Below are 17,071 nucleotides of genomic sequence, written 5' to 3'. Positions count from 1 at the left end.
TTCTTCTTCTTCTCCTCCACAAAACCCCCCAGTACATAGTTGTATATTCTAGTTGTGAGTGACTCTGGCTATGCTGTGTGGAACACCACCTCAGCGTGGCCTGCTGAGCAGTGCCGTTTCCGTGCCCAGGATCCCAACCAGCGAAACCCTGGGCTGCCAAAGTGGAGCTCAGGAACTTAACCACTCGGCCACTGGGTGGCCCCTAGACTATTGTAAAAGGGCCCCATGAACTCATGGTGATTCTCATACTCGGGTGAAATCAGTGCCTGACACCAACCCATGCTGTAACTTGATCAGGCTGTTTATCATTCACTTGGCATTGCTTGAAATTTCCCTTCTCTGTCCTGTTGCTTATACTATACTTATGATCTATTGAAATTATGTGTGGTCTTCAAGGCCTCACTCACAGTCTACTCCTCCAGGAAGCATTTCCTGTCTCTTGCAGCAAGAAATGATCTTTGCCTCCTCTAAACACCTCCCATTAACTCTCTTCATAGGCTGCCCTGCACAGTTATTTGGGAACTTGTCTTCTCTCTCCTACCAAACTGTAGGCTCCCTAAGGAAAGAGTCTGAAAATCACATTTATCCTTGCATGTCCTATAGCACCTTGCCTAATTTCTTGCATATCTAGGTGTTCAGTAAATATCTGCTGAGTGCATTTTACCTTATATTATGCGTGGATCTCTTTCAAACCCAGCTGAGCTGTCTGTGAGCAAGTAAATATGAAATTATCTGGTAGTCATAATAGGGCACAAGTTAAATATTTGCACTGATATGGAGAAAAAAAACTTTTGCACTGAGATAAATCAGAGAACAATAAATATCAAAGTTAGACTATATCTATATCACTCTAATTTCTTCATTAATTTTCAGCATTTAATTTAGAACTTTGGAAATAATCTATAGACGGGCCAGATAGAGACTCAAATTGTTGGAAAGATTAAAGTAATGACTTGGAGAGAATAATTTTGAAGAATGAGACTAAATTAAATAGATATGCGATAATAACCGTAATTCTGCATTGACAGTAATTTAGGATGTTCATTCATCTATCCATCCCATCCATGCATCCATGCATCCATTCAATACACATTAAGGAGTACTATGTGCTGGAGACTCTGCTGAGTACTAGGAATAAAGAATAAAACACACATTCTTGACCCTTAAGAAACTTAAAGTCCATTGGAAAGGCCAGCAAAAGTTTCCAGGGAAACCTTTACTAAAGAGTTAACTCTTGAAGAAAGAGCTAGACAAAGAAGGAAGAGAAGTATATTGAAGTCAGAAGAAATCATGTATGCAAATAGCAGAGGATAAATAGAGTATTGCATGTTTGGGCTGCCGCTAGACTGTAGATTGAGGGTTGGTTGAAACAGGTAGACAGAGGCTGGATTATGAGGGTCAGCTAACTTGCATTTCTATTAAAGGAACTACACTAGAAATATTTGCTTGTATTCCTATTAGTAGTATTTTATTGACCAAATCCATAGTATTTGATTGCCTAGCTGTAATAAGGGCAGGGAGTTGAATTTGGAAAAAGTTAAAAGAATGCTAAATGAAAATAGTCATAATTCCTATAGACTTACTTTTGTTCCAAGTCTCCTTCTAAAAAAATAATGAAACAAAAGAAAGCTTTAAATAAAATCTCGTACAAATATTGTATTTTCAATAATTCATTAAATTTCTAGGAAATTGCTGGTACTAATGAAAAATTTACATGTGGTTGTTTTGGCCACAATTTCATCTGTATAAAATAAAGCATTTAGTTACTTGAAAAAACTCAATAGTTTTGTAATTTGCTTTTAGATCTAGAGGATGGCCCCAAACAAGCTATGGTTAGTGAACGGACGGAAGCCTTTACTACTGCTCGAAATTTATTGGCCTCTGGAGCTGATGCTATTGAAAGGATTATGTCTTCATACAAAGAGGTACTTGCATTTCTCGTCATCAATTTGATTAAAATAAGATATATGAAAATCAAGCAAAATGAAAATTACAAGATATACTTAGTATTTTGGAAACGTTTTTCTCTACCAAACATTGCTAAGAGTATAATCAAGATAAAAGGCAGCCCTCCCAAGTATATTGCTGCTAATACCCTTTAATTTTTACACTTTCAATTATAACTCCTCTTTTTCTGTCTATAGTATGACGTATTTGTTTTTAATTAAAAAAAAAAACCACACCCCTAGGTGTGGATTCTGGAGCCAGAGTGCCTAAATTTAAATTCTTGCTCCAGTATTTACAAATTATATGAACTTACTCAAATTCCTTAACCTGTCTGTGTCTGTTTCATCATCTGTGAAATAAGGATAATGATAGCATTGACTTTGTAGGGTTGTTGTGAGTTAATACATGTAGAATGTTTAAAACAATACATATTAAGCAGTCGCTAAATGTTAGCCAATAATATTACTTATATACCTTGCAAACTTTTACTCATCCTTCATGACAAGTCAAGCCTCACCAACCACCTCTAAAACCCTCTTGTGATTCCACCTTCTTCCCGCCTTCGTTGCAGAGTCTGGCTCTACCTTCTCTGTGTTCACAGTACACCTGGTGCTTTACCACATTGTAATTAACTATCCCCTGCACCAGGCCCTGAGTGGAAAGCAGGAACTGTCTTACTCAGCTTTACATTCTTAATATCCATTTTAATGCTTGGAATGTTGTACGTGGTCGATAAATACTTGCTGAAAGAATGGTAATAAGACCTGCAGATATCACAGTGTTAAGACTGGAAATCATTTTATTCAGTTCAGGTGTTACATAATATTCCCATGGACAGACATTCTCACTATTAATTACTCTTGTGGCTTTTGTATCAATATAAATTGCCAGAGCATCTTTATAAATTTAGCTGCCTATTAAATCAGCCTTGAATAAGCCATATAAAAGAGTTACAAAGTTTGTGATTTACCCACAAAACTTTTCAGTCTCATTCAACAACTGATTTCTTGAATTGGGTTAAAAAAATAAAAGTAAAACCAGTTGTTTAGGGCCACGTACCAAACCAACTCAATTTTAAAAAATTTTTCAAATAGTAATTTTGATAATCTGAAGACACAGTTTTGAGGATAGGTTTTTTGATTAATAAATTACTTATTAAAATTAAATGACAAATCAAAATTTTAGCCATCTCACATTAAAATACTTTGGTATCTAAGTCACAGAAAGAACATCAATTAGTTTTTCTAGATTGTCTCCGACACAAAAACTGATTGCATTTTGCTTTATTTTGGCTGACTGTGCTTTGAATCACAGAATGTTCACTTCTAAAGAATCTTATTGCTGCTATGACAGCACATGAAAGCATCATGCATTCTCTGCTAGCTCCAGAGGGAGCAAGGGTCCTTTTTAGAGTTAGAGTTCAAGGGCAAACCCCCTGTCTTATATCCCAAAGTAATTTGTCCACAGTCACATTCTCAGGTTTTTTCAGACACTCTTTGCCCACTCCACCCTGCATCCTGGTCTACTAACTCCTTGCCTCCTGCTTTTCTTTAACTGACCTCTACATTTGGTTTTGGACTTTTTATTTTTTTATGCAAATATATTTAGCCAGGTTTCTTTTGAATCCATATTTTGTTAATCCTTAGCTCTGTTTTCCTCTGCTTGAGAACTCAGGAGATTTTTGTGGATAACATTTTAGAAATTACCCTTTAAATAGCTATAACATTAACATATAGAAATGCGATACTAATCCAGCTACAGACCTCTCACACAGTAGAAACACGGTAGAAAGCTTTTGACAGTAATATGCACTCTTTTACTGCTTGTTTTGCACACACAAAAATCTTACACAAATGTCAGCATTGTTGTATTATTCCTCAATTTATTGTTTAAGAGACATTTACTAGTGACCTGCCTCGCTTATTGGTACCAGTTTCCTAGTAAACATTTCTGTAAGGGAATGGTTTTTGTGCTTTCCTTTTCACTGAGAAAGATGGTCTTGACAGGAGATGAGTCACCTTTCACAGTACCCTGACAACAAGGTGTTCTTTTAATAGAAAAACAGCAGGAGATTCAGCCTAAATTGGATCACTGGCAGGATAGGAGCAAGGTACCACTCTATTGAGCCTTATGGACTAAAGCAGAGATTTATCTCATCTTATCTTTAATCTCACCTAGAAAAAAGTCATATTTAATGTTTTTCTTTGGGCATATAAATCATGTTTGGCTTGAAAAGAAGCTGAATTGTGGAATTTGGACTGAAAAGGAGTTGAAGCTTTTCACTGAGCTCACTCCCAATTTTGGTATCCTCTAGCAGGGATATTTTCTCCGCCAAGCTTAGGAATTTTGACAATCAATTTGACTCAGAAACATTCATTTCTAATAAGAAAAAAAATGTATTTTTTTTCTATTTAAAACCTATTTTAAATTGAAAAATGATATCAAAATAAAGGATCATAATTTCATTGAATGAACTTAAGCTTTTCACAAAATTTCTAATTTTCTGGAAATGAAATCTGTCATTTAAACGAGTCAAATCAGAAATTTGACTAAAGATTTATTTATTTATGAATATTTTATTTTTTCCTTTTTCTGCCCAAAGCCCCCCGTACATAGTTGTGTATTTTCAGTTGTGGGTCCTTCTAGTTGTGCGATGTGGAACGCTGCCTCAGCATGGCTTCATGAGCAGTGCCGTGTCTGTGCCCAGGATTCCAACTGGTGAACCCTAGGCCGCTGAAGCAGAGCACACAAACTTAACCACTCGGCCCTGGGGCTGGCCCCAAAAGATTTTTTTTTTTTAAGATCGGTACCTGAGCCAACATCTGCTGCCAATCTTTTTTTTCCCTTCTCTCCAAAGCCCCCCAGTACATAGTGTATATTCTAGTTGTAGGTCCTTCTGGTTCTGCTATGTGCGATGCTACCTCAGCATGGCTTGCTGAGCGGTGCTAGGTCTGCACCCAGGATCCAAACCGGCAAAACCCTGGGCCGCTGAAGTGGAGCGTGAAAACTTAACCACTTGGCCGTGGGGCCAGTCCCTTGACCAAAGATTTTTAAGTCTCACTAATATTCTGAAATCTTTACATTTCGTTTTTAACCCTGACTTGAATGAATAATTTTTTATGTGTTTTATAATCCCAATCAAACTTACATTGACATGTTGCTATGTTGCTCTCTTGATAAGCTTTTTACCGTTACTTGTTTTAGTTATTAGATATGTTATTTATTTTTCATGTATAATAACATAGGATCTTTAACATTAAATCAAACAGCTTATATGATTGCATATTTTTTTTAAGTCTGTCTTGAGTATATTAACTCTATTTTATTTCTCTGTGTTGGTTTTAGATCACTGAATTAGCAGGCTATACTGCTCGAGTGTACAATATGTTTTGGGTCTTTGATGAAGTGAAAAGAGGCATTTATAAGAGAACTGCTGTCATGCAAGAGTCTGAAAACCACAGCAAGAATGGAGCTAACATAGAATTATCCCTCAGTGATACGTTGGAAATCAAAGGTATTAGACTCAAATGTTTTTATATTTTTCCTGTATTTAAGTGTTTATCAACAGAACTAAAGTTTTTTAGAAGCTAGTCTTTAACAGATAAAAGAAACCAACATTTATTTATTTAAATAGTTATTCCTAAACTTAGTATTGCAGTTTGAGGAGTGGTGACTAACATTACCATTAAAAAAAAATTGTTACCTTTATTTAGAACAAATTTTCTAGAATTATTTTTGGAAACTGCACATATGGCAGAATGAATTGTTTGCTTTTAAAAATCAAATAACAGAATTAGAACTAATGTCATATTGTTCTTCATCCTATGTTTTTAAACTTATTTGGTTATCATATTTTTAAAAATTATATATAAATGTCTTAATTCCCTTTTTGGGGCACCGTGTTTTTTCTGTAAGAAAGGTTAATTTAGAGAAGCAAGTAGTTGTAAAGAGTATGGCTGGCTTATATCAGATAGAGTTTAGCTTTGCTCTCATTATGATGTTGACATTAGATTATTGGTAAGTAATGTTTCTGAGAAAGATTTTCCAAGTAGACGTGTCAAAATGTCCAAATTTACGTTAAACTTTTCTTTAGATATAGATATCTATATTTCACTTGGTTTTCTGATTTGTTACTATGAATTATCTTTATAACGAATTTATCTATGTTGCATTATACTTTAAGTTATTTACGTAATTAACAATAAAGTGTGATAGCTTTTGTAACTTAAGTAGTTCCTTAACTTATAGGAAAAGTTATTGATGTGGATCATGGAATTATTTGTGAAAATGTTCCCATAATTACACCAAGGGGAGAAGTGGTGGCTTCCAGGCTAAACTTCAAAGTAAGATGATATTCAAGAATCTTCTGATTGTTGCCATCACACTAATACAAAACAACACAGAATTTAGGTACATTTGTTAAATACTTGGAGGAGCATATGGAAAGGAGGGGAAATCAAGAAAGGTATGCACAGTGGCTCAAATACAGAAGCAATTACTTCCTCAGAAAGCAGAAAGAAAGAGATATTTGATGTCTACTGCTTTATTGCCAGGTTGAAAATTAAAATTACAGTTCACTGAGAGCCTATACAAGGTTCCTCAATGGTTTTTCACACTGGGTTTTCCCTCATCTGAAAAAACAGGCCAAGAGATGGTGAGGATCCATAATTAGTGTTTTAATACATTTGGCAGGACTCAGTGTTTTTCACGTTCTGTGATACCGGGATCTGCGTCTTCACTGTCATGTGTTAAACCTTTAAATCTTGTCCAAAAGTCATGTCACTACCTAGAGAATCCTTCTGTGAATTCCAGGCAGATTGCCATCTTTCTGCTTCCGCCTCCTCACCTTTAAAATGGGGAGAATAACGGTAACCTGCCTTTTGGATGTGAGGATTAAAGGAGACAGTTGGTGCAAAGCAGTTGGCACAGGATCTGGCACAAAGTGAAGCCTTCAATAAATTATGATTACAGTAGTTTTGATTTCCCTGCAGTCGGAACAGAGTTTAGTTGAAGTTAGTGGCTATGTCACAGCTGTGTCTCAGGCTGGTGTCTGCCGCCCTGAGCTAAGCCATGCAAATCCCTAGAATAACTTTTCAAAAGCCTGTTAGCCTCTTGAGGCTCCTACACTTCTTTATTTTATTTTATTTTATTTTATTTTATTGCAGTAACAGTGGATTCTAACCTTATGTAGCTTTCAGATTTACGTTGTAATATATTTCGAATTCTGTGTTGATTACGTCGTGTTCACCACCCAAAAACTAATGATAGTCCGTCACCTCACATGTGAGCCTCATCGCCCCTTTGGCTCTCTATCCTCCCCCCTCCCCCTATGGTAACCACCAATCCAATCTACGTTGCTCTGTGTGTGTTTGTCATTGTTTTTATCTTGTACTTATGAGTGAGATCACACGGTGTTTGACTTTCTCCCTCTGGTTTATTTCACTTCACATAATACCCTCAAGGTCCATCCACGTTGTCACAAATGGCCGATCTCATCGTTTCTTAGGGCTGCGTAGCATTCCATTGTGTATACATACCACGTCTTCTTTACCCATTCTTCCCTTGATGGGCACCTAGGTTGCTTCCAAGTTTTGGCTGTTGTGAATAATGCTGCAGTGAACCTAGGGGTGCATGTGTCTTTCTGCATTGGTGTTTGCAAGTTCTTTGGATAAATACCCAGCAGTGGGCTAGCTGGATCGTATATATGGTAGATGTAGTCTTAGTTTTCCGAGGATACTCCCTACTGCTTTCCATAGTGGCTGCACCAGTCTGCACTCCCACCAGCAGTGTGGGAGAGTTCCCTTCTCTCCACATCCTCTCCGACACTTGTCTCTTGTCTCCTTAATTAGAGCCATCCTGAGCAGAGTAAGGTGACCTCTCCTTGTAGTTTTGGTTTGCATTTCTCTGGTGGCTAATGATGTCGAGCACCTTTCCATAGGCCTGTTGGCCATCCGTAAGTCTTCTTTGGAGAAATCACTGCTCAGATCTTTTGCCCGTCTTTTTAATTGGGTTGTTGATTTTTGTTGTTGTTGAGCTGTATGAGTTCTTTGTGTATTTTGGCTATAAACCCCTTATCCGATATATGGTTTGCAAGTATCTTCTCCCAGTTGTTAGGTTGCGTTTTGGTTTTGTGGAGGGTTTCCTTTGCCGTGCGGAAGATTTTTTTTACTTTGATGTGGTCCCATTTGTTCCTTTGGTGTTTTGTTTGCATTGCCCAGTCAGACGTGGTACTTGAAAATAGGCTGCTAAGACTGCTGTCAAAGAGCATACTGCCTGTGTTTTCTTGTAGGCGTTGCATGGTTTCGGGTGTGACATTCAAGTCCAACCCTAGGAGGCTGCAGTTCCCCGAGGCCGAGCGTCGCAGGGACCCTGCGTCCCTGTCAGCGCACCTTGCCTCTCGCGGAGGTCCGAAGCAGCGTGTGGGCGGGGCCCCAGGAGTTCTCCCAGGAGGGTGTCCCTGTCGCTGCTGTCCGCAGTCCAGTGCCGGAGGGGGGGCGGGGCAGCGGCCGGGGAGCGTGTGGGCGGCGGCGCACACGGGGAGCGCGCGCGGCTGCTGGGCCGCCTTCCGGGGAGGCGTCGGCTAGCCGCGCCTGCCTGGCCAGAGCCAAGCCCGGGCGGAGTCCGGCCCTGCTCTGCTGCTCTCTCCCGGGCCGGGCTCCTCCATTCCCCTGGCGTCCTTGTCCCCGCTGGGCACAGCAGCCCGGGCCCTCCACAGCCACGGCCGCCAGCCTGAGGAGGCCCTCCTTCAGCTCCCGCTCTCCCTGCTCGCCGGACACGGACGACCGGGGCGCCTGCGAAGATGATTCCATCTGGGAGAGGTACCCGGGGGCGTGGGCCTGGGGGCTGGTGGGAGGCGAGCGTGTCCCTCAGGAATAGGCTTGTGCGCCGAGAGGTGCCCGTCAGGTGGCGGGATAGCTGTGCGGCGCGGGGAGCGAGGGGGTCTCTTCGGGCGCTTCACGCGTTCGTGGAACGGGCGGTGTGTGCCGGGCACCTGCCCAGGGGCCAGCCTGGGGATGCGGTGCCCGGGAGTCGGGCGCTGAAGCGGCACCCGTGGTCTTGGCTTCTTGGAAGGCCAGACGCGAAGTCGGTAAGGACACTGGACTCGACGCGTTCTGAGGAGTGCAGGTCTCCCTCTTTTAGAGGCTACGTTCCGTTGGGGTTTTCATGAAGCCTGCTGTGCCCCTGAAGCTCAGGCCGGTTCAGGGGAAGTGGCCTGTCGAGGGCCACATAATATTCGTGTGCAGAGCCAGTGCTTTCCAAAGCCCGTGACTGTGCAGAAGTCTACCTGTTAGGGGTGCAGTGGGGGCTGTCCGGGGAGCATTGTGAGCACAGGTATGTGTCCCCCACCTGAAAGTCTGGCAAAGAAAGCGTGAGGCTCAAGGGTGCTCCGTTCGTTCCCCCCTTCCACAGAAAGTCTGGAGAGTTGACTTTGGGACAAGTCCTTCCTTTCCTCTGGTCGGTGCGTGTTCAGTGGTCTGGACACTGGGTGAGCAAGACTGACAGGGTGTTTGACGTACTGGGCCTCACAGCCTAGTTGGAAAGGACAGATAGGCAGCAACTCATTACCTAGGAGATACGTAAAAACTATTTCGTGTTGGGTGCTGAGAAATACAGCATTTACTGATAGACTTTGTGACTTAGGCAGTGATGTTTAAGCTGAGAGCAGATGCCTAAAAGAAAAGGAGGACTTGTGCGGGAGAGTGTTTGGACAGGGCAAGGAAGGATTATGGCCTGTCAGAGGAGCTGAAAGAGTGCCCTGGAGACTGGGGCCGCGTAGGGACTGTAGGGTGGGGAAAACAAAACTTTTCGATTAAGGCTGGCGCTGTCTCTAGGTTTTTGGAGACTAAGCGTGGTGATTGGGAACGTGGACTCTGGAGCCAGACTCTGTCAGATGGGTCCTAGCTCTGCCACCTACGGGCTGTGTGAACTTGGGCAAGTTACTGTACCATTCTGTGTGTCAGTTTCCTGATCTGTAAAACGGGAATGATTATACTATGCAGTCCATAGGTGAGTGTAAAGGTGAAAGGATATTTCCTATCCGTAAAGTACTTAGAGCAGTGTCTGGCCTTTAGTAGGCGTTAGTAGTGGTTGATTAAATAAATGGATAAATGCATACATAAGTATTAAAGGCTTGGAGGCTGTCCCTGGTGAAGCGTGTGAACTGGAATGGTTTACACCCAACTCTGTTTCCTTTCCAGCTTGCAGTTGCTACTGACCGCATCTGTAGTACTGTGGAATTAGAAATAATCTCCCTTGACTTGGGTGCTCTTGGTAAAAGAATCTAAGGCTGTCCAAATTATCCCAGAGAAATAAAACCCTTTTCAGTAGCATTTTAGGGTTAGGCTTTTTTAATATGTCTTGTTTATATTGGTTTGTTTAGTATTTGTTGGTGACATGTTTTTGGCAAAGCTGCTCGGTTAAAGAAAGTAGATTAGCTGTAAAATAGTTCAGACACAGAGAAAAGTTGAGAGTCGTGTCAGCAGAGCACGCCTTTCCTTGACTCTCTGTCGAGAGCTTGTGTGATTCCAGCTGCTCTCTGCCTCAGACACGGTGCCCTCTGTGTGTCCAGTCATCCAAACAGTGCAGGGTCTGGAACCATGGAGAATCTAAGGCAGTACAGTCATGCTTTGCTTAACAGTGGGGATAAGTTCTGAGGAGTGTGTCATGGTCAGGCAATCTGGTGATCGTGCAAGCACCACGGAGTTCATAAACCTAGATGGCAGAGCCTCCTACACACCTAGGCTCTACGGGACTAATCTTATGGGGCCCCCGTTGTTGACTGAAACGTCCCGGTGTAGGGCATGACTGTACTTCCCAACTCCCAGGGCACGTAAGTGTAGCCTGTGGGGCTTTTGAAAAGAACGGAGACGCTCAAGGCCTGCTCTGGACCCACTGACTCAGAATCTACTGGGATAGTTCCCGGCTTTAAAGACCAGACGTATTCCTCATCTGGAGACATCTCATCAGCGGTTTTTCACACTGGGTTTTCCCTCATCTGAAGAAACACCCAAAGAGACTGTGAGGATCCATAATTAGCGTTTTAATACATTTTGCAGGACTCAGTGTTTTTCACGTTCTGTGATACTGGGATCTGCATCTTCACTGTAATGTGTTAAACCTTTAAATCTTGTCAAAAAGTGACGTCATTAAATAGAGAATCCTTATGGGAATTCCAGGCAGATTGCCATCATTCTGCTTCCATCTCCTCACCTTTAAAATGGGGAGAGTAGCGGTAACCTAGCTTTTGGATGTGAGGATTAAATGAGATAGTTGGTGCAAAGCAGTTAGCACAGGATCTGGCACAAAGTGAGGCCTTCAGTAAATTATTATTATTATAGCAGTTTTGATTTTCCTCCGGTCAGCATATAATTTAGTTGAAGTTAGTGACTGTGTCACGGCTGTGTCTCAGGCTGGTGTCTGCCGCCCTGAGCTAAGCCATAAAAACCCCTAGAATAACTTTTCAAAAGCCTGTCAGCCTCTTGCGGCTCCTACACTTCTTTATTTTATTTTATTTTATTGCAGTAACAGTGGATTCTAACATTATATAGCTTTCAGATGTACGTTGTAATATATTTCGAATTCTGTGTAGATCACATCGTGTTCACCACCCAAAAACTAATTATAGTCCGTCTCCTCACATGTGAGTCTCATCACCCCTTTTGCTCTCTGCCCTCCCCACTCCCCCTATGGTAACCACCAATCCAATCTCCGTTGCTCTGTGTGTGTTTGTGATTGTTTTTATCTTCTGCTCATGAGTGAGATCACACGGTGTTTGACTTTCTCCCTCTGATTTATTTCACTTCACATAATACCCTCAGGGTCCATCCAGGTTGTCACAAATGGCCGGGTCTCGTCATTTCTTAGGGCCGAGTAGTATTCCATTGTGTGTACATACCATGTCTTCTTTATCCATTCCTCCCTTGATGGGCACCTGGGTTGCTTCCAAGTTTTGGCTGTTGTGAATAATGCTGCAGTGAACCTAGGGGTGCACGTGTCTTTCTGCATTTCTGTCTTCGAGTTCTTTGGATGAATAGCCAGCAGTGGGATAGCTGGATCATAACGGTAGATCTATTCTTAGTTTTCTGAGGATACTCCCTACTGCTTTCCATAGTGGCTGCACCAGTCTGCACTCCCACCAGCAGTGCAGGAGAGTTCCCTTCTCTCGACATCCTCTCTCCCACACTTGTCTCTTGTCTTGTTGATTAGAGCCATTCTGACCAGAGTAAGGTGACATCTCATTGTACTTTTTCTTTGCATTTCTCTGATCGCTAATGATGTTGAGCATCTCTCCATATGCCTGTTGGCCATCCGTATATCTTCTTTTGAGAAGTCACTGCTCAGATCTTTTGCCCGTTTTTTTAATTGGGTTGTTGACTTTTTTTGTTGTTGAGGTGTATGAGTTCTTTCTGTATTTTGGGTATTAACCCCTTATCCGATTTACGGTTTGCAAGTATCTTCTCCCAGGGGTTAGGTTGCGTTTTGGTTTCGTGGATGGTTTCCTTTGCCACGCAGAAGATTTTTTTACTTTGATGTAGTCCCATTTGTTCATTTTGTATTTTGTTTCCATTGCCCAGTCAGACGTGGTACTTGAACATAGGCTGCCAAGACTGATGTCAAAGGACTGACTGCCTATGTTTTCTTCCATACGTTGCATGGTTTCGGGTCTGACGTTCAAGTAAAACCCGAGGGAGGAGGCTGCAGTTCCCCGAGAGCGAGCCTGGCGGGGACCCTGCGTCCCTGTCAGTGCACCTTCCCGCTCCGCGAAGGTCTGAAATGAAATATGTGGTCCTTCTGGGAAACATGAAGCAGCCTAGAGTGAGATGAGGGGGACAAAACAGAAAAAAAAACATTAATGGAAAAAAAATCAAGCTTGTAACTTCTGTCTCCAGGCTTCACAAGATGCACTTGTACTTCCAACCCTAAGAGACAGAGTGATGTTCAGCATGACTCCATAATCCTGTGGCCTTGAGAACCTCAGCAGACATCAGTTAAGTCATTTACGGATAACTGCAAATTAAATTAGTTCATCCTAATTACGCAAAAATGATAAATTCAAATAAGCAAGGTAATTCAATTCTGAATTAAAAATTTTTTCAATCACTTGACATCTCAAATCAAAGCAAATGGGTAATGTTACCAATTATATCAATTCAACTCTATATTTCAATACATAAACATATGATGAACAATTAAAATTCTTATGTGATATGCATTTAACTTGTCAACATTTATGCTACCGTAGGGAACCACACTCGAGAAACAGGGTTATGTCCTTGAAAACCAAAGAAGGTTATCACAAAAGAGTCTTTGTAAGAATCCAGCAACAGGATGAGTCCCCAAAATCTATTAAGTAAACTATCCCACAGGAAAAGTGAGGCAGATCACACTAGTAAAGGCAACACTATGGAAGCTTATGAAATAGTTTTCAAGGGAAACATTTGATACATAATAAAAATATTTAGTTTTAGGAAGCAGTATGATAGGCTCTGATATGGTTGCACTTATGAGTACAGGACTTTCATAGGAAGGAAAGAAATGGAAATTCACTGAATGTCTGTGTTTTGTCATGCATCACTAAATACCTTCGATTACATTATAGCATTGGAAACTAGGAAGCAGAAATGTTAAATAACTTGTTGTAGGCCACACAGTAATAAATGACAGAACTAGGACTTAAACTCCATCTTCTAATTACACATCCATTATTCTTGTCACATCAATACCACTTTATCCTGAACTAGTACTCAAAATATGATAGTGCTTAAAATATTTGCTTAAGCATTTCTTAGGATTTCTGATCAAGGTCAATTCAAATTCCAATTTCAAGGCTAATGAATAAGAAAGTGACCTTTAAAAGGAAAAAAATACGTAAAAAATATACATGCATTCCGGGTGGCATTATGAATCTTCAAACTTTCGATATTCTTTGTGTCTCGTGTAAGGATGAAAAAAGGTATCTATTGCTGTATAACAAACCACAACAAAGTGGAGTAGCTTGAAACAGTAAGTTATTCTTGTCTCTTATTGTTCTGTGGATTGGCTGGGATTCGCTGGGCAGTTCTTGCTTGGGGTCTCCTAGGAAGTACAGTCAGATGTCAGCTTGGGCTGAAATCCTCTTTGCCTCTATTGTGCTGGATGTCAAGATGGTTCATTTCTGTGTTTGCTGAGGATGCTGGCTGTTATCTTATTTGGGGCTGCCAACTGGAGGGCTTGCATGTGGCCTCTTCATGTGACTTGGGCATCTCTCAAAGTGGTGGCTGGGTTCCAAAAGAAAGCATCCCAAGAGGAAATATTCCAAAAGACCAGGCTTCTTACAGCCTAGCCTCAGAAGTCCCAGAAAGTCACCTCCACAGCATCCTATTGGTTGAGCCAGTCACTGAGACCTAGGGGGAGGGATGTAGACTCCATCTTTTGATATGAGAAGCAGCAGGCAATAAGGGAGGGAGGGAGACTGCCCATCTCACCTTAGTCTTTAGCCTCCCATCTGGCATCTCTACTTTACCCAACTGAGTTAGAAGGGGAAATAGATGATACAACTACAATAACACAAATTATTGTGTGGTGTTTTCTCTATCTCTTTGGCACTCTCTCTTTCTCTGGAAACACAGCACTTCTTGAATGAATGGATAAATGAGTCTCTCCCTTTTCCTCTCTACTCCTTTTTTGCCTCCTCACCTTTCTTTTCTTCTTCTTAACTGCAGATGAAAGGTTAAAAAAACTGTTTTAAGCAGCAACATACTCTAATTAGTAAATCTTATAGTTAGTTTCTACTCAGATCTCCCATTTGATGTCTACCTCCCTGATTCAGTCATCGTCCTATCAGGGAAGGTGATAAGAATGCAAGCAAAGGAGAGAAGAGAGGGAAAAATGGGAAAGCAAAAGTAGATTATTAAGGGAAGAAGGAAAATATAAATGGAAAGGGAAATAAATCAGGAGCACTGAACACTGTTAAGCCCAAATGGCTGAAAAGACAAAGGGAAAGAAGCAAATTTTTCCCTTATGATGCTGCATCCATCCTTCCTTCCTTTCCAATCCATGGCCGCCATCGCCAGCCTAGTCTAACCTTATTTCTTAATGCCTGAATTTTTGCTATATCATCTTACCTAATCTCCCTGCCTAGTTTTTACCCCTTAGAAATCATCAAAAATGGGGCCAGCCAGGTGGTGTAGTGGTTAAGATTGTGTGCTCCTCTTTGGCGGCCTGGGGTTTGTAGGTTCCCATTCTGGCACAGACCTATACACTGCTTATCAGGCAATGCTGTGGCACGCGAACCACGGATGAAATGGAGGAAGATGGGCACGGATGTTAGCTCAGGGCCAATCTTCCTCCAAGAAAAGAGAAAGAAATAAAATAAAATAGATCATCAAAAACACTCCTTTCCTCATGGTGCTCTCAATTACAAAAAAAAGAAAAGAGAACACTAAATGACTTCTGAAGGATTAAGTCCAATATAAACATTTTAAGAATTTTCATAATCTGACCTAACTTTCCTTGCCACTCTTGTTTCTCAAGTCTCCCATATGTGAAACTCTTTACTCAGCCAGAGCACTCTACTCAATGTATCCAAATACACAGAAAAATGAGACTAGATCTCACTATTACATCATGAAAAATACAAAACCTGAATCAAGGAAAATAACAGACAACAAAAATATTACATTACAGAAAGCAGTGTGGTGACATTATAAGCTTATAATTATAGCGGTTATGGTCCAAATCACTTCTCACGAATACAGCCTTCTCCTTTTGTCTTCTGTCCTTTGCTCTAAGGATCCTATCACCAGGAGCATTACCCGCCGCTCTCTGCCTTCCTAAATCCTGTCTCATCAGGACCCACAACATTAACTGACTAATTTGGAAGAAGTGTGATTAATAGAATTATTCGGACCTGAAGTCCCTTGTTAACACTACAGCATCCGATTTGATTCTCGATGGACACCAAGTCACTCAAATTCCATCTCAGTTTTTACTCTGTAGATTTGTTCAGTATACGGTTGATTAAAGGACCATTCACCCCAGTTTGGTAGATAATTCAACCAGCCTCCAATCCAAAGTTTGTACAACTTTGATTTGTAGTCATTACAAACGGTAATTACAGAAACAGTTAAAACATTCATTGCTAATATTGTAACTCTTTGGGAACCTGATATAAATGCAATTTAAAAAAAACAGGATATTTGAAGATAGTAACATACACTGTGATTAACAAGATTTTGTGGTGAGAGTAGTTTATTGTCAGGTATAATTAAAGCTGTAGATGCTATTCTGAAAGTACAGACTTTAGGGGGCAAGGGAAGAGAGTTTTTGAAGCAAAGTACAAATTAGGAATAATTACAATGATGGTTATGGAATGTCAACATCCATTTCATCATGGTGAGCTCAGTCTCCTTCAAAATTCACTTGAGTCCAGGAAATCATTAGTGTAAGACAAAAGGCAGCTTTGGGAAAAATACCTTTGAAGTATTAAGGAGTAGAGTGATTGGCAGTCAGCAAACATAAAAATGGACTAAAGAGTAAATGTCTTGATCACCTACGGAAAGTGTACACTTCAAGTATCTTATTAAAAAACCAGTTTTCTTTTTCATGTCCAATGTTGAATGCACCTGCAATTGTTTTTTAATCTATTTTGATCCCCAAACTGGATATAACTAAATGTTTTATGGGAGTTTATAAAGGTGATGAAATTATAAAGAAAAGTAAGTGAAAGATTATCAGACAGGAGAGTGGAGGCTTCTGGGGTGATATCAACATTGTATGATTTGACATGAGTGGTGGGTCTGTGGGTGCTCACTTCATTCTCCTTGTTTATGGTTTATGCGTGTTGCTGTTTACAAAGCAGTTATGTAGAAAATCCACTGAAACTAATACCTTCGACAGTTCATTAGCCCAAGGGTGTCTGTTATGCTTTAACCAGGGCTTTGCTCACGTTCCCTTTTGCCCACATGAAGCCAGTTGTGCATTAAGCGATGACACAAACATCTCTTGAAACAAGAGATTTCTTCTTGTTTTCTAGAAGAAATAGCGAAGCTGGTCTAGCGCTTGGTGATATTTCCAAACAGTCCTTTTGTGAATGGCCGTGAGAAGATGTCCTTCTTCAGCCAAGGATGAAGTCTTATACTTGGTA

At 40.9% G+C, this 17,071-nt stretch overlaps 1 protein-coding gene across 22 annotated transcripts in view; it reads left to right on the top strand.

Moving 5' to 3' along the window:
* Window positions 1-17,071, top strand: part of LOC111772066 (ATP-binding cassette sub-family D member 2-like) — a 77,926-nt gene that overhangs the window by 14,277 nt on the left and 46,578 nt on the right. For 6 of the 22 annotated variants that reach the window (XR_011431685.1, XR_011431684.1, XR_011431687.1 and 3 more), the window contains exons 5-6: window positions 1,804-1,925; window positions 5,293-5,461. Coding sequence is in view for 3 of the 22 variants with exons in the window: in XM_070248973.1 (XP_070105074.1) it covers window positions 1,804-1,925; window positions 5,293-5,461 (291 nt within the window). In the remaining 19 variants the exon portion in view is untranslated. Of the gene's footprint in view, window positions 1-1,803; window positions 1,926-5,292; window positions 5,462-6,195; window positions 6,291-8,481; window positions 8,766-12,836; window positions 12,935-17,071 lie in introns of those variants that run through there. The other 16 variants (XR_011431682.1, XR_011431680.1, XR_011431681.1 and 13 more) reach the window with 7 other exon arrangements.

This window comes from Equus caballus, chromosome 23 (assembly GCF_041296265.1).
Source record: "Equus caballus isolate H_3958 breed thoroughbred chromosome 23, TB-T2T, whole genome shotgun sequence".
In the NCBI taxonomy this organism is placed as follows: Eukaryota; Metazoa; Chordata; class Mammalia; order Perissodactyla; family Equidae; genus Equus; species Equus caballus.
This window is presented reverse-complemented; position numbering and strand designations above follow the sequence as displayed.